This window comes from Phytophthora cinnamomi (genome assembly GCF_018691715.1).
Source record: "Phytophthora cinnamomi strain GKB4 chromosome Unknown Contig2, whole genome shotgun sequence".
In the NCBI taxonomy this organism is placed as follows: Eukaryota; Oomycota; class Peronosporomycetes; order Peronosporales; family Peronosporaceae; genus Phytophthora; species Phytophthora cinnamomi.
Window position 1 is genome coordinate 924,931 of NW_027150935.1, and position 25,814 is coordinate 950,744.

General features: G+C 56.6%; 11 protein-coding genes across 11 annotated transcripts; 4 read left to right on the top strand and 7 right to left on the bottom strand.

Moving 5' to 3' along the window:
* Nucleotides 1–134: 134 nt before the first annotated feature.
* On the bottom strand, nt 135–1,586 carry IUM83_12303 (Mannose-1-phosphate guanyltransferase beta; the record flags this gene model as incomplete). The annotated part of the gene is made up of 5 exons (XM_067936922.1): nt 135–269; nt 361–464; nt 548–1,178; nt 1,265–1,345; nt 1,458–1,586. 5 exons carry the CDS (start codon nt 1,584–1,586, stop codon nt 135–137), a joined length of 1,080 nt encoding a protein of 359 aa, XP_067800185.1.
* A 546-nt stretch (nt 1,587–2,132) lies between these two features.
* IUM83_12304 (Leishmanolysin M8 metalloprotease) lies at nt 2,133–9,016 on the top strand (the record flags this gene model as incomplete). Its single annotated transcript, XM_067936923.1, has 3 exons — nt 2,133–3,355; nt 4,489–6,350; nt 7,116–9,016. The coding sequence occupies 3 exons, from the start codon at nt 2,133–2,135 to the stop codon at nt 9,014–9,016; spliced, it is 4,986 nt and encodes a 1,661-aa protein (XP_067800078.1).
* Nucleotides 9,017–9,138: 122 nt separating this feature from the next.
* IUM83_12305 (uncharacterized protein) lies at nt 9,139–13,401 on the bottom strand (the record flags this gene model as incomplete). The annotated part of the gene is made up of 5 exons (XM_067936924.1): nt 9,139–9,543; nt 11,994–12,185; nt 12,255–12,356; nt 12,427–13,148; nt 13,239–13,401. 5 exons carry the CDS (start codon nt 13,399–13,401, stop codon nt 9,139–9,141), a joined length of 1,584 nt encoding a protein of 527 aa, XP_067800079.1.
* Nucleotides 13,402–13,526: 125 nt separating this feature from the next.
* On the top strand, nt 13,527–13,973 carry IUM83_12306 (Complex 1 LYR protein; the record flags this gene model as incomplete). The annotated part of the gene is made up of 3 exons (XM_067936925.1): nt 13,527–13,685; nt 13,776–13,841; nt 13,914–13,973. 3 exons carry the CDS (start codon nt 13,527–13,529, stop codon nt 13,971–13,973), a joined length of 285 nt encoding a protein of 94 aa, XP_067800057.1.
* A 165-nt stretch (nt 13,974–14,138) lies between these two features.
* IUM83_12307 (Intraflagellar transport protein 46) lies at nt 14,139–15,710 on the bottom strand (the record flags this gene model as incomplete). The annotated part of the gene is made up of 1 exon (XM_067936926.1): nt 14,139–15,710. The coding sequence occupies one exon, from the start codon at nt 15,708–15,710 to the stop codon at nt 14,139–14,141; it is 1,572 nt and encodes a 523-aa protein (XP_067800241.1).
* A 207-nt stretch (nt 15,711–15,917) lies between these two features.
* On the bottom strand, nt 15,918–16,898 carry IUM83_12308 (Monoterpene epsilon-lactone hydrolase; the record flags this gene model as incomplete). The annotated part of the gene is made up of 1 exon (XM_067936927.1): nt 15,918–16,898. One exon carries the CDS (start codon nt 16,896–16,898, stop codon nt 15,918–15,920), a length of 981 nt encoding a protein of 326 aa, XP_067800055.1.
* Nucleotides 16,899–17,591: 693 nt separating this feature from the next.
* IUM83_12309 (OTU (ovarian tumor)-like cysteine protease) lies at nt 17,592–18,959 on the bottom strand (the record flags this gene model as incomplete). The annotated part of the gene is made up of 1 exon (XM_067936928.1): nt 17,592–18,959. The coding sequence occupies one exon, from the start codon at nt 18,957–18,959 to the stop codon at nt 17,592–17,594; it is 1,368 nt and encodes a 455-aa protein (XP_067800056.1).
* Nucleotides 18,960–19,502: 543 nt separating this feature from the next.
* IUM83_12310 (OTU domain-containing protein 3) lies at nt 19,503–20,934 on the bottom strand (the record flags this gene model as incomplete). Its single annotated transcript, XM_067936929.1, has 7 exons — nt 19,503–19,739; nt 19,824–20,111; nt 20,192–20,266; nt 20,335–20,389; nt 20,488–20,519; nt 20,632–20,802; nt 20,896–20,934. 7 exons carry the CDS (start codon nt 20,932–20,934, stop codon nt 19,503–19,505), a joined length of 897 nt encoding a protein of 298 aa, XP_067800069.1.
* A 151-nt stretch (nt 20,935–21,085) lies between these two features.
* IUM83_12311 (rRNA-processing protein fcf2) lies at nt 21,086–22,314 on the top strand (the record flags this gene model as incomplete). The annotated part of the gene is made up of 2 exons (XM_067936930.1): nt 21,086–21,595; nt 21,664–22,314. 2 exons carry the CDS (start codon nt 21,086–21,088, stop codon nt 22,312–22,314), a joined length of 1,161 nt encoding a protein of 386 aa, XP_067800080.1.
* A 491-nt stretch (nt 22,315–22,805) lies between these two features.
* IUM83_12312 (CRN-like protein) lies at nt 22,806–24,125 on the top strand (the record flags this gene model as incomplete). Its single annotated transcript, XM_067936931.1, has 1 exon — nt 22,806–24,125. The coding sequence occupies one exon, from the start codon at nt 22,806–22,808 to the stop codon at nt 24,123–24,125; it is 1,320 nt and encodes a 439-aa protein (XP_067800155.1).
* Nucleotides 24,126–24,267: 142 nt separating this feature from the next.
* On the bottom strand, nt 24,268–25,575 carry IUM83_12313 (Monoterpene epsilon-lactone hydrolase; the record flags this gene model as incomplete). Its single annotated transcript, XM_067936932.1, has 1 exon — nt 24,268–25,575. One exon carries the CDS (start codon nt 25,573–25,575, stop codon nt 24,268–24,270), a length of 1,308 nt encoding a protein of 435 aa, XP_067800075.1.
* Nucleotides 25,576–25,814: the final 239 nt, after the last annotated feature.

Here is a 25,814-nt window from a genome sequence, read left to right on the forward strand (position 1 = left end):
CGATTGTTGCAGTGGTAAGATGTCTTGCATTGAAAGATGCTGTTAAAATTGTTTGGACGACATGCAAACAAAGCAGAAGGGACGTTTGGGCCATCAAGTTGCCTACCAAAGTGAAACCAAGCGGACTTGTCCAATCACATGACGATGGTGCCGGGATCGGGGATACTGGCGGAGATGGCTTTGTGCGGTAGGATGAGACCACCGTTGATGAACTTCTCGTCCTTCACCTGCACGTCCTCGCCCACAACGGTGATTCCCTCAATTCGGCACTGGGGATTAACATAGAACATATGAATTGCCGTCAGGGACTTGTTCAACAAAAGTAAAGGGGGCAGCATGCTAACAACGGTGAACACGCACCCATCGGCCAATAGTTGAGCCCCATCCAATAATGCTTGACTGGATCCACGAGTTCGCGCGCACCGTGACCCCGCGAAGCAGCGTCGTCCGGCTAAGTCGAACACCTACCAACAAAAATAACAAGGAATGAGAAGTCAGCACCTTCCCTGCTTGAGTCCGCAGCACACTGCTCATCACTGCAGCGTACCGTCTTCAATAACACATCCAGGGCCAACGACAACGTTGGGGCCAATGAGACACCCCTCGCCAATCACCGCCGTGGGGTCCACCATGACGTTGCCGATGAACTTGGAGCCCGTGGACAGCGAGTCCGAGTTGGATCGCTCGAGGAAGTCGAGGTGCAGACACATGCCCGACAGGAAGTCCTTGGGCTGGCCGATGTCCATCCAATAGCCGGGAAGCACCATCGAGTACAGGTTCCCCTCGGCCGCCATCTGCGGGAAGATCTCCTTCTCGATGGACGTGGGCCGCAGCTGGATGCGGTCCAGCACCTCGCGGTTGAAGATGTAGATGCCGGCGTTGATCTTGTTGCCCACGTACTCGCGCGGCTTCTCCACGAAGCGCTGGATCTGGCCGTCAGCGCCAGAGATGACCACGCCGTACTTGGAAGGCTCGTCCACGCGGGTCACCATGAGCGTGCCCTCTCCGCCGTGGGCCTTGTGGAAGTCCAGGAAGTCCTGCAGCCGGTACTCGCAGATGACGTCGCTGTTGAACACAAAGAACGGGTCGCCGTCATCCAGCAGCTCGCGGGCCAGCGCCAGCGGCCCCGCCGTGCCCAGCGGCTCGGTCTCGTGCGAGCAAGAGATCTTGATCTGGTACTGATTTGCATTAACCCAAAGCAGTACATGTCAAAAACCGGTGTCAAAAATACAAACATGTCAAAAACTCGTCGGGCCATCCGCACCTTCTTCTCCATGGACTCAAGCGCCGCCAGCATCACCTGCGGCTGGTAGTTCACGGCCAGGATCACCTCCGTCACGCCGACCTGCGTTTTTGACATGTCAAAATGCATAAATACATAAACAATTAATTGTTTACGGGTGTCAAAAACTGTTTTCTCGACGGGATCGCCGACCCAGAGCCTGCTGGCCACGCACCGCCACGAGCGCCTCGATCTGGTGCAGCACGATGGACTTGTTGCAGAACTCCACCAGCGGCTTGGGGCACGACAGCGTCAGCGGCCGCAGCCGCGTGCCGAAGCCGCCCACGAGGATCAGCGCCTTCATCTCCCTCGCCACTTGGAGTTTGTATCAGAACGATCCGAGTTTCCGTCTAAATACGATACGGAGGTGCCCATTTACGTATCGGTACACCAAGTTGAAGCAAAGATCGCAACGAGTAGATGCGCTGAAGGAGTTGATGCTCGCGTTATGGGCGATGGTCAATGCACTGCGTGGTGATAAAGCCACGACCATTATATTCTGACGCCCCCGAGCTGAAGATATTGTATAGAATAGTTTCCTCAAACTCAAGCAGTTTTTTAGCCTGGAAAATGGCGAATCTGAAATACTGGAGTTCTCTCTGGAAAATATAATACGCTACCGATACGGTGTGCCTGTCAGGGGAGCACTGATGGATAGTATCTGTGTGGCAGGTTGGATAAGTCCCTAGCTAAGCTAAGCTTAGGTCGCTGGGATCGGGACGCACGTAGACGCCGACCGCCTCCAAGATCTGAGCCGGACACTGAAAATAGGCGCGGCGTTGACACGCATGGGCTGAATGGAATGCAATGGACAAACTTGACATCTTAGTCGTCGATTGTAAGTGCTTGGATGAGGTTGGTGGAGGTGAAGTTAGTCGGTTGGCTTGTTGCCCTGCTGCCGCTGGCTCAGGCGTGCATCCACGACACTCTCGAACACAGGGTGGTCAACAATCACCAGCACTACGTCGAGTTCCACCCGTCCGACACAGATGAGAACGCATCGGTCTTTCAGACGTACGAGACGGCGACGGCCGATGACGTTTACCAGCCGATCCGTATCACGCCGTACTACGACCTAGACACACTCAACCTGATCCCGGCCGAAAAGCGCGCGCTCATCCACAAGGTCATCCCCGACGCCATCGCGCGGTTCCAGAATGCACTGAGCGTAGTCCCGGTGCAAGGCAAGTTGGCTGCGCAACATTCGTGTGACTATGAATGGAAAACGACGCCTCCCGTTTGCAGCAGCTTGGTTCAGAACGAAACTTGCTTCGAGATGGTGATGCCGGCTGAGCATTTTGGAGCCACGCGCTACTGCAGCACTTGCCCCAGCAGCAGCAATGCTTGTCTAGACGGAGACTGTGCTTACACGGACGCACAAGGCGTTGAAAACACCGACTTCCTGCTATACGTTCGGTCCGTGACGACTGAAAACTGCGGAGCACGCACGCTGGCCTACGCTTCGCCGTGTCAGATAGATCAACACGACCGCCCCACCTTCGGCATGGCTAACTTCTGCCCTGAAATGATCAGTACAGACCCTGATGAATACGAGGCGCTACTCACGACCGCCATGCACGAAATGACGCATGCGCTCGGCTTTTCAGCGGTGTTGTTTCCTTACATGCGCCACCCTGATGGAACCCCTCGCACCGCTCGAGACGAGAATGGCATGCCACCCACGTATGAATCGGGGACCTGCCCCGACGGCTCTCAATTCACCTACTATGTCGAACCGAGCACAGACACAGTGGAGTTCTCCACCGAACGAGGCCACGTTGTCGCCAAGATGGTAACACCTAATGTTGCCGCGTTCGTACAGTCACACTTTGGCTGTGACTCGCTGGTGGGAGCTGAGATTGAACAACAAGATGAATCGGGGTGTCTGGGTTCGCACTGGGAGGAACGTATCTTCGAACCCGAGTACATGACACCGGTGATCAGCTACACCAACGTCTTCAGTGCATTGACGCTAGCGTTCTTTGAGGACTCTGGGTGGTATCGTTCGAACGTATCTGCAGCCGAGCGGCTTCACTTCGGGGAGAACCGCGGGTGTGCATTTGCCACCGAAAAGTGCATCAATCCTGCAACTGGGATATCCATTGCGAGCGATCACTTCTGCACGAGTGATACTGCTGAAAGCTGTTCAGTGGATGCGACATCGCGGTCTGTTTGCTCCATCTTTACGGGTGAAACTATCCCAAGTTGCTATCGCTACTTTCCTGGAGACCCGACCAAGGGAGGGGATTTGTATCCCGACTATTGTCCGATTAATACCGGCTACAGTGGCGGAGACTGCAGCAATCCCAGCAATCTTGATATACCTGCCAACACAAACATCAACATCCTGGGTGAAACGTATTGCTCCAATTGCAAGTGCACCGCCACCACGCTCCGCAGTGCCGACTCGACCAACTGGGCTGTGAACTCGCGTCGCCAAACCGGGTGCTATGCTATACAGTGTTACGATAACGGCAGCAACGACTCCAGTAAAAGTATCGTCGAGTTCACGATCCCCCGCAGCAAGACGAATGATGAAGTTCGGGTAAACTGCACAGCTAGGGGCGACCAACTGACAGTGCCCGGATTTTCAGGGTTTCTGACCTGTCCAGATCCGAATGTTGTCTGCGATTCGATAGAGAGCTACAATTTCGTAGACGACACTGCTACAGGAGATGTTGGCTCAGGCGGAACGGATTTATCAGCTTCAAGTGGAACAGGTTCAAGCCGAACAAAATCAAAAGGCACTGGGTCAAGCGGAACAGGGTCAAAAGGCACAGGCTCAAGTGGAACAGGCTCCGGCGCAGCCAATCTCCGCTCAACCAATGCAGCATGCACTTTGCGGCCGCAAACATCATGGATCAGGCATTTATTGGAGCTCACTTGGCTGGCATACGCGGTTGGCACATTTTATTTATGATAACTAGCAACACTTCATAGTAACATTTCAGCTTTCCACTATTGGAAATTTACAGCTCCTCGTAGTTTTTACTTAGTATAAATGCATTCGTTAGTGGCTCGAGAATCCTTAACATAGCTTGGATGGAATGGCACTCCAGTGCTTACCTCCTCCGAGACCTGAGTCGAACACTGAAAATAGGCAAGAAGCACCAAGAGCAAGCACCATGGGTGTCTGGGCAACGCTGCTGGGACAGCTCCATGGAGTGGCGATCGTCTTAGTTGTCATTTGCGGCTGCATCAACCAGGTCGACGATGGCGGGCAGGGTCATGGTGGCGATCGGTGTGTTCCTACTACTGCTACAGCTGGTTCAAGGGTGCATTCACGACAAACTCGAGCACAGGGTCACTAACAGCTACCAAAACTACGGTGACATCCACCCGTTCGACGCTCGCAACCGGAAGCGGAAGCTTGGCGATGTTGACACGACAAGTGTCATTCAGACGTACGAGACTACAACTACCGATGACACGTACCAGCCCATCCGAATTACGCCATACTACGACGAAGCCACGCTTAGTCTCATCCCGACCGAAAAGCGAGCGATTATCAACAAGATCATTCCGGACGCTATCGAGCGTTTTCAGAATGCACTGAAGGTTGTCCCCGTGCAAGGCAAATTGGCTGCTCAGCACTCGTGCGCCGGCTATTGGCAGGTGACACCCGTGGTTTGTAGTAGCGTCTTGTCAAACGAGAAGTGCCTGGAGATGCCGATCCCAGCTCAGCACTTCGGAGCAACACGCTACTGCACTACCTGCCCCAGCAGCACCTGTGACGGTGGCAATTGTGCGTACACGGAGGCCCAAGGCGTTGAAAACACTGATTTCCTGCTCTATGTTCGGTCAGTGACGACTGAGAACTGCGGGTCACGCACACTGGCCTACGCATCCTCGTGTCAAAAAGACCAGTACGATCGACCCACATTCGGGATGGCCAACTTCTGCCCTGATGAGATCAGTACAGACCCAGCAGACTACGAATCGCAAGTCTCGACAGCCATGCACGAAATGACACACGCACTCGGGTTTTCATCGCAGTTCTTCCCCTTAATGCGCTACCCGGATGGAACTCCGCGAACCCCACGTGATGGCAATGGCGACCCACCCACGTACAGCTCGGGTACCTGTCCAAATGGCTCGCCAATCGACTACTACGTCGAACCGAGCACAAACACCGTGAAGTACTCGACCGAGCGAGGTCATGTCGTCGCCAAGATGGTGACTCCCAACGTCGCTGCGTTCGTGCAGTCACACTTTGGTTGTGACTCGCTGACGGGAGCTGAGATTGAACAACTAGGTGAATCGGGGTGTCTGGGTTCGCACTGGGAGGAACGTATCTTCGAGCCTGAGTACATGACACCAGTGGACAGCTTTCGCAACGTCTTCAGCGCATTGACACTGGCGTTTTTCGAGGACTCGGGGTGGTATCGTTCGAACGTATCTGCGGCTCAGCGACTTTTCTTCGGAGAGAACCGCGGGTGCGCCTTTGCCCTCGAAAAGTGCATCAATCCTGCAACGGGCGTTTCCGTTGCGAGCGATCATTTCTGCACAAACGACAACGCTGAAAGCTGCTCAGTGGATGCGACGTCGCGCTCGGTTTGCACCGTTACGACCGGTGAAAGCATCCCAAGCGATTATCAATATTTCCCCAGCGACCCCACCAAGGGTGGCGATTCTTACCCGGACTATTGTCCGATCAATACCGGCTACACCTACGGCGACTGCAGCAACACCAACAATCTTGAGCTAGTGGGCAACACGATCAACATTCTGGGCGAGTCGTATTGCTCCAATTGCAAGTGCACCGCCACCACGCTCCGCAGTGCCGACTCGACCAACTGGGTTGTCAACTCGCGTCGCCAAACCGGGTGCTATGCTATGCAGTGTTACGAGAACGGCAGCAACGACTCCAGTAAAAGTATCGTCGAGTTCACGATCCCCCGCAGCAAAACGAATGATGAAGTTCGGGTGAACTGCACAGCCAAAGGCGACCAACTGACGGTGCCCGGGTTTTCTGGGGTGCTGACATGCCCGGATCCAGTCGTCATCTGCGACTCGACTGAAAGCTACGCATTCGAGAATGACTCGGGAACAGGGGGCACAGGTTCTGGTACTGCTAACCTGCGCTCTCCCAATGCAGCAACCACACAGCACTCAGCAGCGTCTTGGATCACTCGCTTGGTTGGGCTGATTTTGGCTGTCATCTTACACTGATGCAGCTTACTACTTCGAAGTACGATACAAACGCTGAACCTGTAATTTATTTTGCGAGATAGAAAAAACATCATTTTTGAACGCACTCTTCGGAGTACGTTTTGTATTACCAGCTAAGGATACTAACCGCCCCAAGCTTCTGATCTTGGCAGCACTTGTGGAAATTTCGCCAGAGAGTTCAATGTTCGTATCGGCAAATAGTTTGGGGGAGTAATTCAATTCCCAAGTACTGCAAAACACAAGTAGTAGAGGACCTATCTGCTCGTTGAAAGCGAAATTCAAAGTTTTTTTTTTATATTTGACAAATATACAAACGTAGCTTGTTGATGTTCGAAGCTTTCCGTATCTAAGGCAATATGGGTGTTCGATATGAGGACGTTTCTGGTGTTGAAGAGCGATTGGGTAGGAGCAGCAGTCCCGACAACGCCTTAACTTAGCTTGGATCGGAACGCATTCACCCTTCATCCTCCTCCTCCGGGATCTGAGTCTAACACTGAAAATAGTCAGAAGTATTGACACACACACAAGAGCAAGAACCATGAAGCGGATCAGCTCAATGGAGCAGGGTGATCTTAGTTGTCGATTGTCTCCTCATCAAGTGGGCTGGCAATGGCGAGTAGCATCAAAGTGGTGATAGTTTTTCTTTTAGTGCTCTCGCAAGTACCGCTGGTTCAAGGGTGCATTCACGACAAACTCGACCACAAAGTTGCCGATGGCCACCAGCACTACGGTGACATCCACCCGTTCGATGTTCGCAACCGGAACCGGAAGCTCGCTGCCGAAGCTTCGACGAACTTCCAGACGTACGAGTCTACAGCTACCGATGACGCCTACCAACCAATTCGGATCACGCCGTACTATGACGAAGACACGCTCAGCCTTATCCCAGATGAAAAACGAGCGATCATTTACAAAATCATTCCCGACGCAATTGATCGATTTCGGAAGGCCTTGAAGGTCGTGCCCGTGCAGGGCAAATTGGCTGCTCAACACACTTGCAGAACCCAGTGGCTTACGACGCCTCCGATTTGCAAGACGTTCGTACAAAATGAGAAATGCCTAGAGATGCCCATTCCAGCTGAGCACTTCGGATCCACTCGCTACTGCGATTCCTGCCCTAAAGAAGGATGCACGGGCGGAAACTGCGCGTACACGGATGCTCACGGCGTTGACGATACCGATTTCTTGCTGTACATTCGGTCAACGACAACGGACTATTGCGGCACTCGCACACTTGCATATGCGTCGTCGTGCCAAAAGGATCAGTATGATCGACCTACCTTCGGAATGGCTAACTTCTGCCCTTCACAGATCAGTACCGACCCGGCAGACTACGAATCACAAGTCGCGACAGCCATGCACGAAATGACACACGCGCTTGGTTTCTCGGCGCAATTCTTCCCATTAATGCGCTACCCCGATGGAACTCCGCGGACGCCTCGTGATGCCAACGGAAAACCACCCACTTTCAGGACAGGAACATGCCCTAACGGCTCGCCAATTGATTACTATGTCGAACCGAGCACAAACACAGTGCAACACTCCACCGAGCGAGGCCACGTCGTTTCTAAGATGGTAACACCTAATGTTGCCGCGTTCGTGAAGGCCCATTTCGGTTGTGACTCGCTGGTGGGAGCTGAGATTGAACAACAAGATGACTCGGGGTGCTTGGGTTCGCACTGGGAGGAACGCATCTTCGAGCCCGAGTACATGACACCGGTAGACAGCTTTCGCAACGTCTTCAGTGCATTGACATTGGCATTCTTCGAGGACTCGGGGTGGTATCGTGCGATTCCATCTGCAGCCGAGCGACTTCATTTCGGGGAGAACCGCGGCTGTGCTTTCGCTACCGAAAAGTGCATTAACCCAGATACCGGTGAACCTGTCGCGGCAGATCACTACTGCACGAGTAACGCTGCTGAAAGCTGCTCGGTTGATGCAGAATCTCGCTCCGTTTGTACAATATCTACTGGACGGTCGATTCCGCTAGACTATCGATACTTCCCTGGTGCACCTACGAAAGGAGGCGACGAGTTTGCTGACTTCTGTCCCATTAACGTCGGCTACGCGTACGGAGACTGCAGCAACCCTGCCAATCTGGCGTTCCCGGCCAAAACCAAGATCAACATCCTCGGTGAATCGTATTGCTCGAATTGCAAGTGCACTGCCACAACCTTGCGCAGTGAAGACTCGACAAACTGGATAGTGAACTCTCGTCGTCAAACTGGGTGCTATGCTATGCGGTGCATCGACGATGGCAGCCACGACCCCAGCAAAAGTTTTATCGAGTTCACAATCCCACGCAGCAAGTCGAAAGATTCTGTTGTGGTGAACTGCACCTCCAAAGGCGCTCAGCTTTCGGTCCCCGGATTTTCCGGCCTCCTCACTTGCCCGGATCCTTCCGTCATCTGCGATTCGGTCGAGAGCTACACATTCGCAGAAGACGTGACCACTGCTACCAACCTGCGCTCGTCCAGCTCAGCAGGCGCTGCGCATTATTCAACAATAGCTTGGATCACCCAACTACTGGGATTGACCTTTGCTGCTGCCACCTTACACTGAGCACTACTACAGCGAAATTTTGCTAACTAACCTTATTATGCTAAACCTCAATTGTACATATCAATGAAAACTTAGGTGGCATTTGAGCTCCTCTCCCGTTTAGTTTATTTCACTACAGCGTGCTAGCTCCACAAGTTCTCAAGACGGTTGTTGAACAGCCACGTATTCACGAAGCTGTGCTGAAATATAAGAGCGTACTGTTCGAATTCCACAGCGCCGACCTGAGATAATTGCTGGACTGGGGGCTCGGCCGTGCGCAGCTGCTGGAGTGTGAATGTGACGATAAAACTGGACGGGGCTCTCGGGAAGTAGTCTCGGAACTCGGTTCGTCCGAGATGATGAGCAGTTTTAAACGATGCAGCAAGTGCATGAGCACAACTTTTCGCGTTTGTTAGCGTCACCAATCCGTTCACAAGAGCAGGGCTCCGCTGGAATGAAGCTTGCAACTCACCCTCTTGATCACGTAAGAAGGCCATACGATCTTTAATTTGTTCCTCTTCTGCCTCGGTTGTTGCTTGTGCTAGAAGCTGCGTCGTCAAAAAGAGATATTAGCATGCATTCAACAACAACATTTCATATACTGACGAAGTGCACATACCTCTCGAAGCCATACGGGCAACACCGTCGCGAGTTGCCACGTGTCCATTTGGCAGCATCGAACTCGCTCTTCAGGCTCGGGTGAATCAGGTTTCTCGTCGCCGACTTTTGTGTCCGATTGGATCGGATCACGTGAAATAAAGCTACATATCCCATAAGCGGTGGGTGCTTGGGTGGAGACAATCTCCACTTCGTCCAGATAACTTCTGTCGCCCACTGAAAGCAACAAATGCACAAATTGATTTGTCGCTTCCATATCCATCAGACCATCATGTTGCTTGATTTCCTCTCTACGAGCTTTCACATCGTTTTCATCGCTTATTGTAGACAAACCCGGGTCTACTTCTTCAGCAGAAATAGGTGTCCTTCGCACAAAGGTGTGACGAAACGTATACCGCTCTAGAAGGGTGCCCTGCGTGAAGAAGGCCCTCGGACGAATACCAGAGTTTGAAGCTTGCAATGGGCCCACGACATACTGGGACAGTATTTGCTCGTCGACAGTGGGGAAGTTCGGGTACGACGTGCTGACAGACGTTTTCTCGTTGCTGTGGATTTCACGGATCACAGAGTGGAAACTTTGGTAGCGACTACCACCGAGAAGAATGACTTGCTTCTTGACCTCGGATGTATTATATGTAGCTGGATCCATGTGCTGCCAATCGAAAAGAACTTCTAGCAAGCGCTTTACATCTTTCCTGAAGAACCCAAACTTCCTGCGGTAGGCGGAGTCCATGCAAGCTTTTTCCCTGATGTCTTCTAGTGATTCATCGATAAGTGCCTCGGTCGACACGAGCAATAACGTTGATAGTGATGGAGTCTCAAGCAGCATTTGGAGAGCATCCCAAGTGGATTCGTGGATGTATGAGCCACCTAGTTCCTCTTTCGGGAGAACAAACAGCCCGAAAGCTCCGAAGCAGTGGTACAGAGGCTTGTTCCATCTAACTTCATCACCGTGCAGGCGCTTAGAAGGAGGAAGCAGCAAATTTTGGTAGCGCACATGAAATTTGCGTAGCAGTTCACGAACATTATGGTTCTGTTGATCTTCGCCTTCTTGGTTATTGGCTGGGAGTTGGTCGTTTTCGTTAGTAAGAATGAGATGTGCACCATGTGCGAGTTTTTCACGGATACCTGGCGTGTTCCATGCTGCTCGGTACATCTCGCGAAACTTCCTATGAATCATATCGGCCGCCACGTCTTCACTCTCTTCGATCCCCTGGAATTGATTTGTGCTATCACCAGCATACACTAGTGCCTCGTGGATGTGAGGGCTCGATTCAGGGAGAAACTGCCCGCCAACGTGAATCGTCAAGTTGATACCAATAAACGGCATCTTCACCGTGTTCTCCTGGAGGGTTTGCCACACATTTGATTCTTTCTTGTCTCCAACCAGAACTTCTGGAATGTTGAGAACACTACTATCGTTTCCAAGCGCTAGAACATCGAATTGCTGAGGTGCTTTTGTCACCGTTGTAAAGCTTGCTTGGAAAAGCTCTGGGTGCTGTACATTTTCAAATGATATCCGGTAGTAGTGCCCGGAGCGCAAGTGTGTGATGAAGAACGAGTTCGCCTGGTCGGCAAAGAATCGCTGAAATACGCGACGACTCTCCCGAGTCAGCGAATTCTTCACCAAGCACACAATATCGGCGTCTCGGTCGATCTCCAGCAGAATAGCACCACACGACTCATCTACCCATCCAACCACTGGCCCCAGCAGAACCTTTGGAAGGTATTCTGTCTGCTTGTATTTATCTACTCGGCAAATGTCAATGGGCTTGTTTTGACGGCTCCCCAACTTCACGTCCAGAAAACACTTTGTGTTTACCACCTCTTCGAGGTGCTCGAATTCAAAGCGAGCATGAAGGATGCCGTTCCTCCTTGGGATTACGTAGCCATGAGGTGCTGCAGAAATCGCTCCAACGGTAATTTGCTCGGATTCCGTTCTTAGCTTCGTATCCTTTATACGCATTCGTGCGAAACAACGTACAGGGTTGGCACCAGCAAGTACGACAAATTGACGATTAGGCTGTCGAAGCTTCCAATCGAAAAGCTGGGACAGTAAGCGAGCTTGAGCTGATCTATTCGCACTCCACGTCGTGTCAATTTCGTCAGAGGTGACTGCCACAGAGGCTTTTACCTCGGGGGCGAAGTCGTCTATGAGTGGAGCTTCAGAGCAAATTAAAAGCAGTTGAGTGCTAGCACGCTCCAGAGTCTCCTCGATGAATCTCCACTGCACGTTGCTCAGCAGCTCATTTTCTCGTGCCTGAGATCCCCCAGGCTCCAATCTGCTGCTTCGCAAGTCCAGAACAAGAATGCAGATGTTCCCGACCTCGAATATAAATTCTTCGCCTCGTTGCGGTGCCAGGACTTGATTATAGCTCACCAACTGCTTCTCTAACTTCACCTTCTCAGCCTCCAACGCCCGAAGATTTTTCTCCACACGCCTGGCACCTTCAATCTCGTGCCGCTTCTTCTGAAGCTCCAATTCCTCGGCGGTTTTGGGTATCTGGTTTGATAGAGCAAATATTTGAGCCGTCGTGGACAACGCTTTCTCCGAAATCGCTAGCAATTCGACCTGCCAAGACGATATGGTTATTATACACACACGGTATCTCAAAGAGTAGCAACTTGAAGCCGTACGAACCTCACGCTCGACAAGCTGCTTAAAATCATTATCCCACAACTGCCGCTGATACTCATGAAAGAGGCGTCGACCGCAGCGTGTGACAGTTCGAACAACTTGCATCTGCAGCAACGGCAATAAAATAGTCAGGCACAGTTATGAGAACTAGAGCGCAGTCGATGAAGCTGTTTACCTGCAGCGTTGGCTGTTCGTGGTCAATGTAAAACTCGTCACGAGTAGTGAACCGCAGGTAGACGTCGGCATCGCTCCACATCATCAGATTGCAAGCATTGGCCAGCACAAATTTCAGATTTGTCGACAACGTCCACTGCGATCGGTACGTAGATCGAAGCACGTCTAGCGCCTTCGCCTCCATCATGGACCAATCCGGTTGCTCAGCACCATCACTCGACAATCCTTGTCCGTACAGCAACAACAACTGTACTGCCTTGTCGAACATGCGCCCCATCGCGACCTGCCCTCCCAAGTGCAGCACAACCTGCGTCTCCTCGTGCTCCACGCGCTCTCGAACGTCCTTCCACAAATTGGCCTCCCCGCTCTCAATATCGTACACGTTATCGCCACTCACCACCACCACGTTCAACGCATCGCCATGCTCCAAGCTCTGCGTCCGAAAGCTTCCCCGTTGCGATTCAACATCCTCTCTCCGAATCCCTCCAAACGTGACGGTGTAGCTCTTTCCAGGCACCAGCCGCTCCAACACGAAAACCGCGGGTCGGTCAGCTTCGCACTGCACCGCAACCTGAAGCTGCGGCAGCTCCACCATGGAATTCGTCGCCGCATCCAGCGTCGAGACGTGCGCAGTCACCACAGCGCGTCGATTCACCTCCAGCAGCACTCGCGCACGCTGGAACTCCACTTTCCCCACCACAGGCCCCAGCACCACCTTCACATCTGCAAACCCATTGCAAAACAACCTCAAACTTCGTTAGAACACTCAAAACCGAAGGGTTATCCTGAAAAAATGGTCAGGTTCGTCGAAACCTTTTCGAGTGCTAACTATCACGTTGTCCACTGAAATTTGGCCGGACCGGAGCGCGGGCGGAGGTCGACAGTGAAAGCTCAGCGCTTGCAATGACCGGTGCATGTCCGCCAGCTCCTCCTTGAGCCTGGCGGGCTCCATCTCGCCACTTGGGGCGTTCCCCATGGCAACTATGATACAGTATCCACGACTCTACAAATCTCAAGTTGAAGTGGGTCGCTAACGCGAATATTGGGATGTGTGCGCCACACCATGCGCGTCAGTGGTGAATTTCGAGCCAATCGCAGACGATGGCGCTGCTGGACAAGAGGAAGGAGGTGCTGCGTCTGTACCGCGAGATCCTGCGCACCACGCGCATGTTCCCGCACCGCAACGAGCAGGGACAGCTCTGGTCGGCCGTGCTGCAGCAGAACGCGCGCATGGAAATCGAGCAGAACCGTTACGAGACGGTAGACGGCCGAGCAGCTCTCGCCCCATTCAAATATCACAATAGATAAACCCTAATGTTATATTTATGAAAACCTTTTATTCATTATTAGGACAGCGAGACCATCTCCAAGCGCATTCTCTTCGGCTGGAAGTGCCTGCAAGAGGTCCAGGAGAAGGTGGAGATACTGCCACTAGAATTAATGCTGGTTGTGAAAATGTTGTTAAAATATTTTCTTTGTTTGCTGCAGGTGATGGAGAAGCAGCATGAGTTGGCCCACAACATGGACAGTGACAACAAGAACCAGTAGCCATGAGATGGGGAAACCGCAACAAGTAGAGACAAGTCAGCAATGTTGCTGCTTCATTGTCAGCATTTGGGAAATTCCCTGCAGTTTGGAGTGCGATGTACTTTTTTGTTTTTGTTTTTCGTACACAGGGACATTGAGAGCTGAAGCTTCTATTCAGTGCTACGATCACAATAGAGGCATGAAGTGCTGGTTACTACGGAACTCGAGGTAGAGCGTGAAGAGCACGTGCAGCGACTCGTAGACGTTCTTGTGTACGGGGATGTCCAGCAGCGCGCAGATGACCCGCACGTACTGTTCGAGCCCCATGTCCAGGTCTGCGCTCGGCAGTGTCGTCTTGCTCAGGAGCTCCTCGAACTCCTCTGGCCAGACCTGCATGAGGTTCTCGATGTCGGGCATCGTTTTGGTGTAGTGAACTTGTGGCGGCGGCTTCGTGCGGTGCAAGTCGGCGATGGACTTGATCCAGCGGTCAATCTCACGTGGAGATTTTTCGGCGTTTTCGATGCTGCGTACTACGATATCGCCATGCTTCTTCTTGGACGTGGAGCGTAGTTGCAAGTCCAGTACCGTTGCGTCGGACTGGTTCAAGCTCGGTTCGTCCAGCATTTTCAGTCCAAGTTGATCGGCCTGGCCGTCAGGACGAGGAATCTTCAGGAAGGCGTCCATGTCTCCCACTGCAGGGATGTACTCTGGAATGAAGCACTTGAGCCGCGTCTCCAGCTCGATTTCTTGCGCCTTGAAGCGCCCGATGTACTGGAACAGCTCGCGGATCTCGTGTGATACCTTCAGGTGCGCGTAGTCGCTCTCCTTGTATCCTCCAGCGTTCGCCATCATGGCCGCGTGGTTCGAGCTGCCTGCACCAGTGCTGGTAGCCCCCGCTCCAGCACTGCTGCTGGCATGTGGAGCCGCAGCTGAAGCCGCATGAGACGTGGACTGGGACTCTTCGCCTTCGTCGTCATCATCGTCGTCGTCATCTTCGTCGTCGTCGCCGCTTTCGGAGTCCTCGGAGGAGCTGGCGGATTCCTGTGCAGGTTTCCGTACTGGCTCGGGCCGCTTGTCCGGCGCTGCAGCTGCAGGTTTGGGTGCTGGTGCTGCCGTCTCCACGCTGCTCTTCTTGCTCTCACTCTGTTGTGGTGGTGGTTGACGTGATGGAGCTGCAGATGGCGCTGGTTGAGTGTTTTTCGAGTCCTGTCGAGCCTTTGGACTCGGCTGGCCGTTGGTGTCGACGCTGTCGCCAGAGTCACTGAGATCGACTTCTTCGTCGAACGGTTTGTTCTTCATCTCGCTGCCCACTGCCGTCGACGACGGGGCGCTGCCCTTTGCGTCCCGAGCAGTGACTCCTTGTGAAGGTTTCTCGGATGCAGCGGTCGACATTTTCTTGGGACTCTCCACCTCCTGGACGCTCTCGGACAGCTCGAGGGCCTCGTCGAACGGTTGATTCTTGAGCGCTTTGCCTGCCCCCGGCTGCTTCTTGGGCGAGTTGGGGTCCTCGGACGCGATGCTGCCTTCCGACTCGCTCAGATCCACGGCCTCGTCGAACGGTTGGTTCACCAGCGTCCGCTCCGAGCCCGCGGCTTTGACGGCGGAAGCCTTGGCGCCGTCTTTGGCTTTGCCCTTGCGGTCGTCGTCCGACTCGGACATGTCTTCCTCGCTCGAGTCCTCGTCGCTGTCGCTGTCCGAGATGTCCTCGTCGCTGTCGGAGTCGTCGTCGTCAGCGTGCTTGGACTCGCGCTTCGACATGGCTGAAAGCTGCTAGCTGTTCCTGCTGGTGAAGAGGTCGAGGATCTCTGTAGCGTCGCGCGTGGCGCCAAGTCGGATCTCTCTCGTCCTTTTGGAGACTGCTCGAGATATCGCGTCCGTTCACGACAACGAAAGCCCGAAGCAGTTGAACGGATAGTGCTGTGATTGAATTCGAGCATGAGGACTACCAGCTACACTAGTATCGATCTAGCAAGCTCTTGCGTCTCTAGTCTCGCAGCTCTCACGCTTGAGGAAGCACTTTGCAGCGAACATCGACAACTTCCGCACACCAACCTGCGCGTACGGCAGCACGAAGCTCGGGAAAATCGTGAACACGTGCGGCATGTCGTCGTGCACGTCGACCTCCCAGTTCCTCACTCCATCCGCATTGGCCTTCGATGCGAGCCGATCTCCGTGCTGGAAAATGTAGTCAAGCCTTCCAAGCTGCAAAAACACGGACGGCAGACCGCGCAGATCGCAGTGCGCCGAGGACGCGTCCTCCCACGTGCGCGGGTCGGTGTAAGTCGGGTGATAGGCCACGCTGAAGGCCTTGCACATGGCTCGCGACAAGAAGCAGTCCGGTGCGTCCGGCTCGTCGCTCGTGAGATCGACGGCAGGAGCCAGCAGCATGGCAGCCAGCGGCAGGAGCTCGGGTCTCGACTCACGCACTCGCAGTAGTGTGGACATGACGAGACCCCCGCCAGCACTGTCCCCCGCGAGGATGATCTGCGACGGCGACAGTCCTTCCTGCTTGAGCAGGTAGTCTCGATACAGCGCCACGGTGTCCTGCGGTTGGGTCGGGAAGCTGTACTCGGGCGCCTTGCGGTAGTTCCCCAGGAGCAGATCGACGTGCAGGTCGTGACCGGACTGCTGCTTCAGCTCACTCTCGATCGTAGCAGCGAGCTCCGCGCCGAGCGACGTGTAGAGTCTCGGACTCAGGACCGCAAACCCACCGCCGTGCAGATACAGCACCACCAACCGCTTGGTTCCGCTCGGACGGGATTGCTTGTTGCGCAGCCACACGTGCTCCAGTCCATTGAAGTGCACGGCTTGGAGGCTTCGGTTGAAACGGCGACAGGAGAACCACCCGAGGATTGACCCCAGGAGATCGCTCTGAGCTCGAATCCACTGTGCGTTGCTTTCGATTGCCATCCGTTCGCCGCAGGTCTCGGTGCACACGCGGAGCATGGAGTGGAGGAGTTCAAAGCGAAGAGACCAGTTGGGGAATTTGGCGTTGCAACCCCGTGCGACGTACAGAACGGACGTCTTGAAGACTGCAACGACGATGCGCAGGAAGAGCAGAACCGATTGCCAAGGAGCCTGGCACATGCCAATGAAGGTGGCATGGATCACCGCCACTGCGGTCGCAACACCGGTGGCAATGAGTGTCAGATGCAGGAGTTTCTGGTGCTGAGTGCTGTCCACGAAAACGCTTTGAAGCGTGATCGCGAGTACAACCAAAGCTATCTGACGGTGGGTCTTAAACACGATCATGGTGGTGGTGTTTGGTGCTTGGGGCCAAACGAGGAATGACATCGTTTAACAATCCGTCTGGATGGATGCCGACGCTTGGCAACGGATCCAAGCAGTGTGTCTGTACAAGATACCAATTAGCTCGATCTGCCATCGTGACAAAGGTGCCGTGGAAGAGGATAAGGGGCGGGGACTGTGCTTGGTATGCTACAGGTGCTGGCTGAATTATCATAATATGCGCTGGAATACATAAGAAGCTCGCAACTACGCGCGTGTGTGAGCTTCTACCTATGGAAAGCTACACGACAACGGGCGGAGGGAGGTTCGCGCAGCAACAGCCAGACACTCATTTAGGAAATCGTGAGTGATCCGGAGTTCCGATGCTACGAATCACGCGAGCATCGCTGACTAGCAGGCAGCAGTGGTGGCTCGACCCTTGTGGAAGACAGCCTTGCTTGGGAATTCCACGGGCACAGCCCGAAGTGTCGGCGCCGTTGCCTTTGGTCGTGGTGGTACAGGGGGAGGTTTGGTCTCTGACCAGTTCTCCTGTTCCTGGCTGGACGACGAAGACACGGATGCGGTTGATGCATAAGAAGACGAGGAAGACTCTGACGTCGACGGAGACTCCGCGACGGGCGACAAGTTGCTCGACGACGGCACGTGCACCAGCGAGAAGAGCGTGGCGCCACTCACTCGCCGTTTGCCTCGCCTAAACAGCACCTGCTTCGGGAGGAAGACGCCGCACTCGGGGACGTCTTCCTCCTCGTAGATGCACGCCTTGCCTTCACGCGGGGGAGGCTTGGCCTCCACCACCTCCTCGAACTTGACGGTCTTCCTCGACGGATCACTGGCCGTGACAGACTTCCTAGCCAGGTCCTGGATGCTCACGACCTTGCTAATGGGAGTCACCTGGTACTTGACGCTCTTCTTGTCAGGGCTGTCATACGCCTTCGTGGGGGATCGTGCCCGCTTGTCGGTGCTCTCATCGGGTACGACCGTGTACTCTTCGGGCGTGACAGTCTTGACCTCCTCGTTGGAGTGCAGACTGCTGTAGTGGTCGTCCTTGAACAGCAGGTGCAGTATCCGATACGGCGGCGGCGCAGGTGGGTGCTGCTTCTCGCCGTCCCCGTCGTCCTCGTTCGTCACGCGCAGTCTGCGCACGGGGCCTGTGTGGACTACGAAGTGGATGTTGAAGAGCTTGGCCGCCGCGTAGAGCTCGAGGTGGCCGCCCCACTGGCCGTCCTGGCGCAGTCGCGCGCAGTAGTCGGCCACCTCCTCGTCCTCGATGAAGGGCTTGAAGAGCTGCTGGTCGCGCTCGATGAAGTCCACGAGCCGCCGCCGAATGTCCTGGTGGAAGTGCTCGCTCGTGTAGAGCTGCTCGCTGATGGCTCGGAAGAGGCAGTTGCCGTCCTTGGAGATCGGCACGAGCGTCCACCCGAGCGCCGCGTAGTGCGCGTCTACCTGTTCGTTGCTGCTCCACGCAGCGTCGCGCTCCTTCGCGCCGCAACGTGGGGACCCGTACTCGACGCGAGGGACGTAGCTGCTGGTGGACTCGGTTCTCGGTTTGGTGCGGTCGAGCTCGGCGTCCACTTCTCGAGCTGCTGCGGCTGCGTCCTCCGCCAGGTCGTGGCCTGTATCGCTGGGCTTTGGGCTGGAGCTGAACCAGAAGCGCACGCCCTTGTGCGACCGCTTCTTGCCGGCCTTGGCCGACGACCGGAGACTGAACCGAGAGCTCGCTCGCCCGCTCGCTGCTGGCGGCGACGACGGAGCTGTCATTAGTGTCGGTCGGTAGCTTAGCTAAGGATACTGATTCGGGTGCAGTCGTTGCGGGTGCCGCGCGGTGAATTCGCGAATGGATGCGGCTCCAGTCGCGCGCATGGGTGGCAGAGGTAGAGGGCAGTTCCGCCTCCAGCTGCTGAGCATGAAGCGGCGGACTATCAGGCGCGTGCAAAACGCCCCCATGCCGCTCAATGATCACCAGGGCCGTTTGTGGCGCGGCGAGCGCGGTTGGCGTCCAGCTGGCGCCAAGGACTGGGCCTCGTCTAGCGTGGCGGCTGAAACCGAGTTCACGACCGTCTCACCTGATGGGGAACAACGCCAGCTAACTACTATTTAACAGATACTCGACGCGCATCAAGCTTCGAGCTCCGGTCGATCGACGCTAGGAAAGACGGGAGGGCATAAGACCTGGCATCGCGAGTCGCCGGAAGCTCCATCCATTGCATCACCCGCCCGGTCCAGCGGCGCTGAGTTGGCACCAGTGCGGCCGCCGACACTCGATCTGACTCTACATTTCGTGCCTATGATGGTGGCAGACCATTATTTCGGCGTCGAGAGCCGATGGCGAGCAGAGCTCCTAGCGGCCTTCTCGACCTTCTTCAGTTGGCGCAGCTCTCTCTTGCTGAGCGTCTTGCCAGCCACAACCTGTAACTGATCACCGAGAGTGCCTGCCAGTTGGTCGACCTCCGAGTCTGTAGGTGTCGTTGGAACGACGCGCCGCTCCGGCTGCTCCTCGCCTGCAGCTCCTGGCGTCGAGGAAGCATGCGACTGCCACTGCTGCGAGCCAAAATCCACCGCCAACGCATTGGTAACCGCGTCCGCGACTGCGAAAAATCACCCAAGAAACGCATGCAAACGCACCTTGGCCAGGTCCTCGGGGCGAAAGCCCTCGCAGCTGAGCTCGATCGAAACCGGCAGGGCGTCGGGGTCGACGGGGTCGCGTAGTGCGCGCACGCTGTCGTAGTGGTCCTCGCCGTGGTAGGCAACGTGGGCGAACCGCGTGGGCTTGAGGCGGTCGCACTCGATCACCATGATCCGCGCGCTGGGCTGGTCCTGGTGCACCACCACGTACACCTGAAAGAGGCGCGCAGCGGCATACAGCTCCTGGTTGCCGCCCCACGTGCCGTCCTCCCGCATGCGCTCGCAGTACTTTGCAGGATGGTCGCAAGTCAGTCCCCAAGCCACAGATCGCTCGATAGTCCACAGCGTGACAACACAGCTCAACTCACCCTGTCGAACTTCTCCTCGTCTTCCATGAAGGGCTCGAAGTCGTCGCGATGCTGCTCCAAGTAATCGACGATTTTCTAGAGAACGCATTCAACGCACGACATGAGCCTCTCTCCATTGTCTCCCGCCAGCAGAACTCACGCACTCCACGGATTTCCTCGTGCCGGTGCTGGTCTCCATAGAGCTGGTCGCCTAGCGCGCTGCAGCACATCGTGACGACAGCAACACACAGCGCAGCCTGCAGCCCCTGAGTTCCCCTCATCCAGAATAATAGACCACCGCCACGCGATCGACTCACCGGAAGAGGCAATTGCCGTCGGCCTCTACCTCCTACAGCGCAGACACAGTAGTCACAACCACAGGTAAACGCCATGCAGGACTCGTCAGCTCCCGAGTCTCAGAGACCTGATGCGACAGAGTCGGCGCCCGGTTACCGTCCTACGTGCAGTTTGCAGCCGACGTCGGCCAGTTGCCTCCGCATGAGCTTGATGGCGTCGTCGTCCACCACGTAGGACGAGTCCTTCTTCTTCTTCGCCTTCGTCTTGCTCCTGTGCTTGGCGTGGGCCGCGACCACATCCAGCTTCTTGCCCGTGGCGGCCTCAAAAATGACTTTCTGTGCTCAAAATTTACACACACAGAGAGAGAGAAGTCGGCGACTAGATCTCAAGCTCAAGCGTGCATCGGCCACCGTGGCTGGGCCTCGCACCGGGGCCTTCTTGGCCAGCTTGACGGCCTTGCGCCCCATGTCGATCCGCTCGATACCGGTATCAGTAGTACTTGATCCCGTCCCACAAAAACCGTTACGCTCGCACCACCGACTGCACAAGATACGCCACCGGCCGGCGCTGCTGCCCCCGACCGGCTCCGCGCCAGTCAATCAGCGGCACAAGTCGAAGATGGTCGAGACCCGCCGCACGTCGCGCCGCCTGCAGGCCAAGGCCGCGGCCGCTGCGTCGCCCACGCCGTCGCCCATGAGCTCGCCCGCCGGCCGCAGCCCCAGCACGCGCAGAGCCAAGCGCACGCCGTCGCCGCGCGGCCGCGCCAAGAAGCCGGAGGCGGCGCAGGAGATCCCGCTCGAGCCCTCGGACGAGGAAGAGAAGAAGAAGGCGCAGCAGCAGGGAGAGAAGAAGGAGAAGGAGAAAGAGATGGAGGAAGAGAAGGAGGTGGTCGTCATCGGATCCGAGACGGAGTCCGAGGACCACGAGCCGGAGAAGAAGCAGCAGAAGAAGCAGGAGGAAGCGGCGGAGGAGAAGGAGGCTGTGCAGCAGCAACAGGAGCAGGAGGAGGAGGAGGAGATTATGCTGCTGGATGATGAAGAGGAGGAGGAGGACGAAGAAGAAGAAGAGAAGGAGGAGAAGGATGATGATGATGAAGAGGACGACGATGACGAGGATGTGGACCAATACGTACGTCGCGTGTCTGCACCACTTGACATCGTGAGGCGCTGACGTAGCTGTTGTGTTTCTTGTTGCAGGCGTTCTTGGCTGCGTCGGGTCTGAACTTGTCCACGAAGGCGGCCGCTCCGGTTTCCTCCGCTGCGTCGACGGCGCCTGTGGCCGCGAAGCCGTCGGGAACTGCGGCGTTGAAGCGGCGGCTGGTCCCGAACCAACTGGACAGCGGCGCCTCGCAGTACCAGGAGTTCTTCAACTTCGACGGCTCGCGGCGCTCGACGGCCGCGACGCTGCGAACGGATGCGCGCGCTGCGGAGGAGGCCAAGTTGGTGGCGGCGGGCCAGAAGTCCATGGCGCACTCGGCGAGGCAGCGCGCCGAGTCCCAACACAAGAAGTCGGCGGGCCGCCGGTGGTTCAACTTCGAGTCGGAGGAGATGACGGACGACGCGCGCCGCGACTTCCAGCTGCTGCGCATGCGTAACTACCTGGACCCGAAGAAGTTCTACAAGAGCTCGGACCACTCGCGCGCGCTGCCCAAGCACTTCCAGATGGGCGTCGTGGTCGAGGGCGCGCACGAGTTTCACTCGGCGCGTCTCACCAAGAAGCAGCGCCGCAAAACCTTCACGGACGAGATCATGGCGGACGAGGCCGTGGTGCAGTACACCCACCGCGTGGCCAGCAACATCCAGGCCGCGCGCGCCAACACGGGCCGCAAGAAGAGACGACGCAACTAGACTGAGCGTCAAGTGGTCGCTGCGACCGAGCAATATAGATTTACGTGCATTCCTCAGCGCTGTCGGCCCCAACGTGTGCTTCAGTGGTGCTTGCAGCTAGGCGAGAAGAGAAGATATCGTGAACAAGCAGCGGCGGTGATTGTTCGCATCTCGAGGATCAGCTGCGTCATCTCGCCGTCCGTGGCTGGACGGGTTGCTTATGCCGTCCGCCTCGTCGAAGATTTGACGGCGCCGCCGTGACTCCGCGAGCATGAACATCGGGTTGGCACTCGCCACAACTCAACCGGCACTGCTAGACTCGAGTTGAAGGCGCTGCAGCGTTGCCGTCGCCAGCGTCACGAGGACAGCTCGCGCTACGAGCGACTCGTCGCGGTGCTGCTTGGTGTCTTCAACATCCCACAGGCTGTGGACCACAGGTCAAGTTGAAGTGCATCCGAAGGCTTGGACCAAAGCTCACTTCACGAATTGCGAGCAACCAACACGATAGATAGATGGTAAAGCTGTCGGATTCCGTGGTGGCGCTAGCCCAGCGGACGGTGCTCACGCGCGTGTGGGCAGACCCCGAGCGCCGGCGCCTCATCGTTCGGCTGCTTTTCGGTGGTGCGACTGGCGCTCTGACGCTGGCGCTGCTCCACGAGGCTTTCAAGGGCATGTGCCGCTCTCCATGGGAAGCTGTGCGCTTGGTGGTGCGTTTGGTTGCTGTCGTCACCTCAACGATCGTTGGCTTCATGGCGCGCGGGTGCAAGCCCAAGTTCAAGAACTGGACGCTGCGCTTCGACATCCTGCGTACTGTCATCCGGGAGTGCGCCCGAGGGGCTCGTGGCGAGCGCATGGTAGTCGATGCCAAGCACGCGCGCGTGATCCGATCCCAGAGCGCTGCCGTCGGGACGGTGTTGGGGTGGTTCGCTTGTCGACAGCACGGTCGGCGGCTCGAACCGGTACACGCCAACGGACTGGAGCATGTGTGGCTTCGGTCCGCAGCTCCACGGACACCCACGACCAAGCGCTTCGTGGTGCTGTACGTCCACGGCGGCGGCTTCGCTGTCATGAGCCCCAGACTCTACATCGCCTTTGCAGCGACGCTCGCTGTGGCTATCGAGAAGGAGCTCCGTCGACAGCTCGGGGACGACGACTCCGTTCAAGTCGACATCTTCCTCGGCAATTACCGGAAGGCACCCGAGCACTGCTTCCCCACACCTCCTGAAGACACCGTCGCTGCGTACAAGCATCTACTGCACACGGAGGGCATTCCCCCGGAGCAGATCATCCTCGCGGGCGATAGTGCCGGCGGTGGGCTGGTGATGTCCACCCTGCTGAGAATGCGAGACTCGAGCAGCGCGCACCTGCCGTTGGCTGCCATCTTGATCTGCCCCGCGGTCGATCTGTCCGAGATCGAGGCCCGCGGCGATCCAGAGGCAGCTTCAGCGCACTGCCTCCTGTCTCCGGAGATGATCGCTGCTGGCCGACTGGGCTACCACACCACGGCGTCGGACCCGACAACGTGGGCGGACGCTTCCTCCGTCCACTGCGACCTGCGTGGACTTCCGCCTGTGTTCGTCCAAGCGGCTACTCTCGACTACATCTACCAGCACTCGGCGCGGCTGGCCCAGAAGGCCGAAGCGGACGGCGTGACGAACTGGGAGCTGGACGTGCACCAAGACCTGCCGCACGTGTTCGCCATCTTCCCGTCGTACGTGCTGCCCTACGCGCAGGTCGGCGTGCAAAGGGTGGCAGCTTTCGCAGCGATACACTTTGCGAAGGCTTGCATTGGCGATGCTGACGCCGGAGTTCTCAATGCTAGCGCTGCGTAGCTGTTTCGGACAAGGTGGGGGGGGGGGGCATAGGTATCTGGTCAAGACAACTTCAACCTGTTGCTTCAATGTACATGTACTTGCTTTGGTAGTTGTTACGGTGGTTCTACGCCGTGGGCGCATTAATTCACGCAGCACTCGCTTATGCTGCCATAGCGGCGGGGCTGAAGCCGCTGGTCTTGAGCGTCGGCTGCACCTGCCGCACGATAAACGCTGCCATCCTCTCGATGGCCACGTCGGCGTGCGGCAGGAACCAGGCCGGGAAGATGGGGAACACATGTGACATGGTCTCGTGCACGTCGTACTCCCAGTTGGTGACGCCGTCCGCCTTGGCCTTGGCCATCAAACGCACCGCGTGCTGGTGGATGCTGTCGAGGTCTCCGGTCTGCAGGAACACGGGCGGCAGGTTGCGCAGGTCGCAGTGGACGGACGAGGCATCGCCCCACTTGCTCTTGTCGTCGTGGTCCGGGTGATAGGCCGCCAGCACCGCGTTGCAACATTCCTGCGTCAGGATGCAGTTCGGCGACGGACGTTCGTCTCCGGTGAGGTCGACGAACGGGCAGACCAGCGCCGCGCAGAGCGGCAGGAGCTGGGGCTTGTCGCGACGTTCTCTCAGCATCGCCGACATGATCAGCCCTGCGCCGGCACTGTCACCGGCCAGCACAACCTGCGAGGGGTCCAAATTCTCATGGTACAGCAGGTGTTCGTACACCTTGACGATGTCCTGCGGCTGGGTCGGGTAGCTGTACTTGGGCACCTTCCGGTAGTTGGCCAGGAAGATCTCCACGTGCACTTTGCTCGCAGCCTCTGGGCCGAGTTGGCGCGCCAGCTCCTTCTCGATGAAGCTGCACAGCGCATTGCTGAAGTGGATGTACAGTCTCGGGCTCATGATGGCGAAGCCGCCGCCGTGGGCGTACAGCACTACGAGCCTCTTGGTGTTGGGCTTCCGGGGCGTCTGCGACCGCAGCCAGATATGCTCGAGGCCGTTGATCCGCACGGGCTGGTAGCGCTTGCCCGCCTTCCGACACGCCCTGCGGCCCCAAAAGGTGCCGAACCCCTCGCTCTGCTCGCGCACGATGGCGGCGTAGCTCTCGTCGCCCAGCACGCGCTCGCCGTGCAGCTCCATGCCCACCCGGATGAAGATGCGGAACAGCTCGAACCGCAACGTCCAGTGCGGGAAAATGGGCTTGAAGCCTCGCGCCGCGTACTGCACCACCGTCTTGCCGAAGGCGTAGAGCAGACTACCGATGAGGTAGACGCCCTCCAGCGGGTTGTTGCACAGGCCCCGCATCGCAATGTGCAGCACCTTGAGCACGGCCGCCCCAGTGGCGCCGCCGAGCAGCAGGGCCAGCAACTTGAAGCGGCGATGCGGATCCGACCACGCCAGCAGCAGGGCAGCCGTCAACGCCCACGGCATCGGCGACTGCAGTCGGCCGACACTTGCGAGCATGGTGGCGATGGCTTTCGAGTCGGGAGGCGGCGTGCAGACTTGGCGAAAACGCAAATGACCCCGTCGAGCTGCGAGCCCTCACTGCCACCGCCGCTCTGCGCCGTCGAGACCACCCACAGCTGGCGGGCGAAGCCATGTTTTCGGACCTCTTGCTTCGTCTGCAGTGCGCACGCATGCTGACAGCTACAGCAGCAGGAAGGAGCGCAATGCTGGCATTGCCGAGATCGCTCGGCTGTACA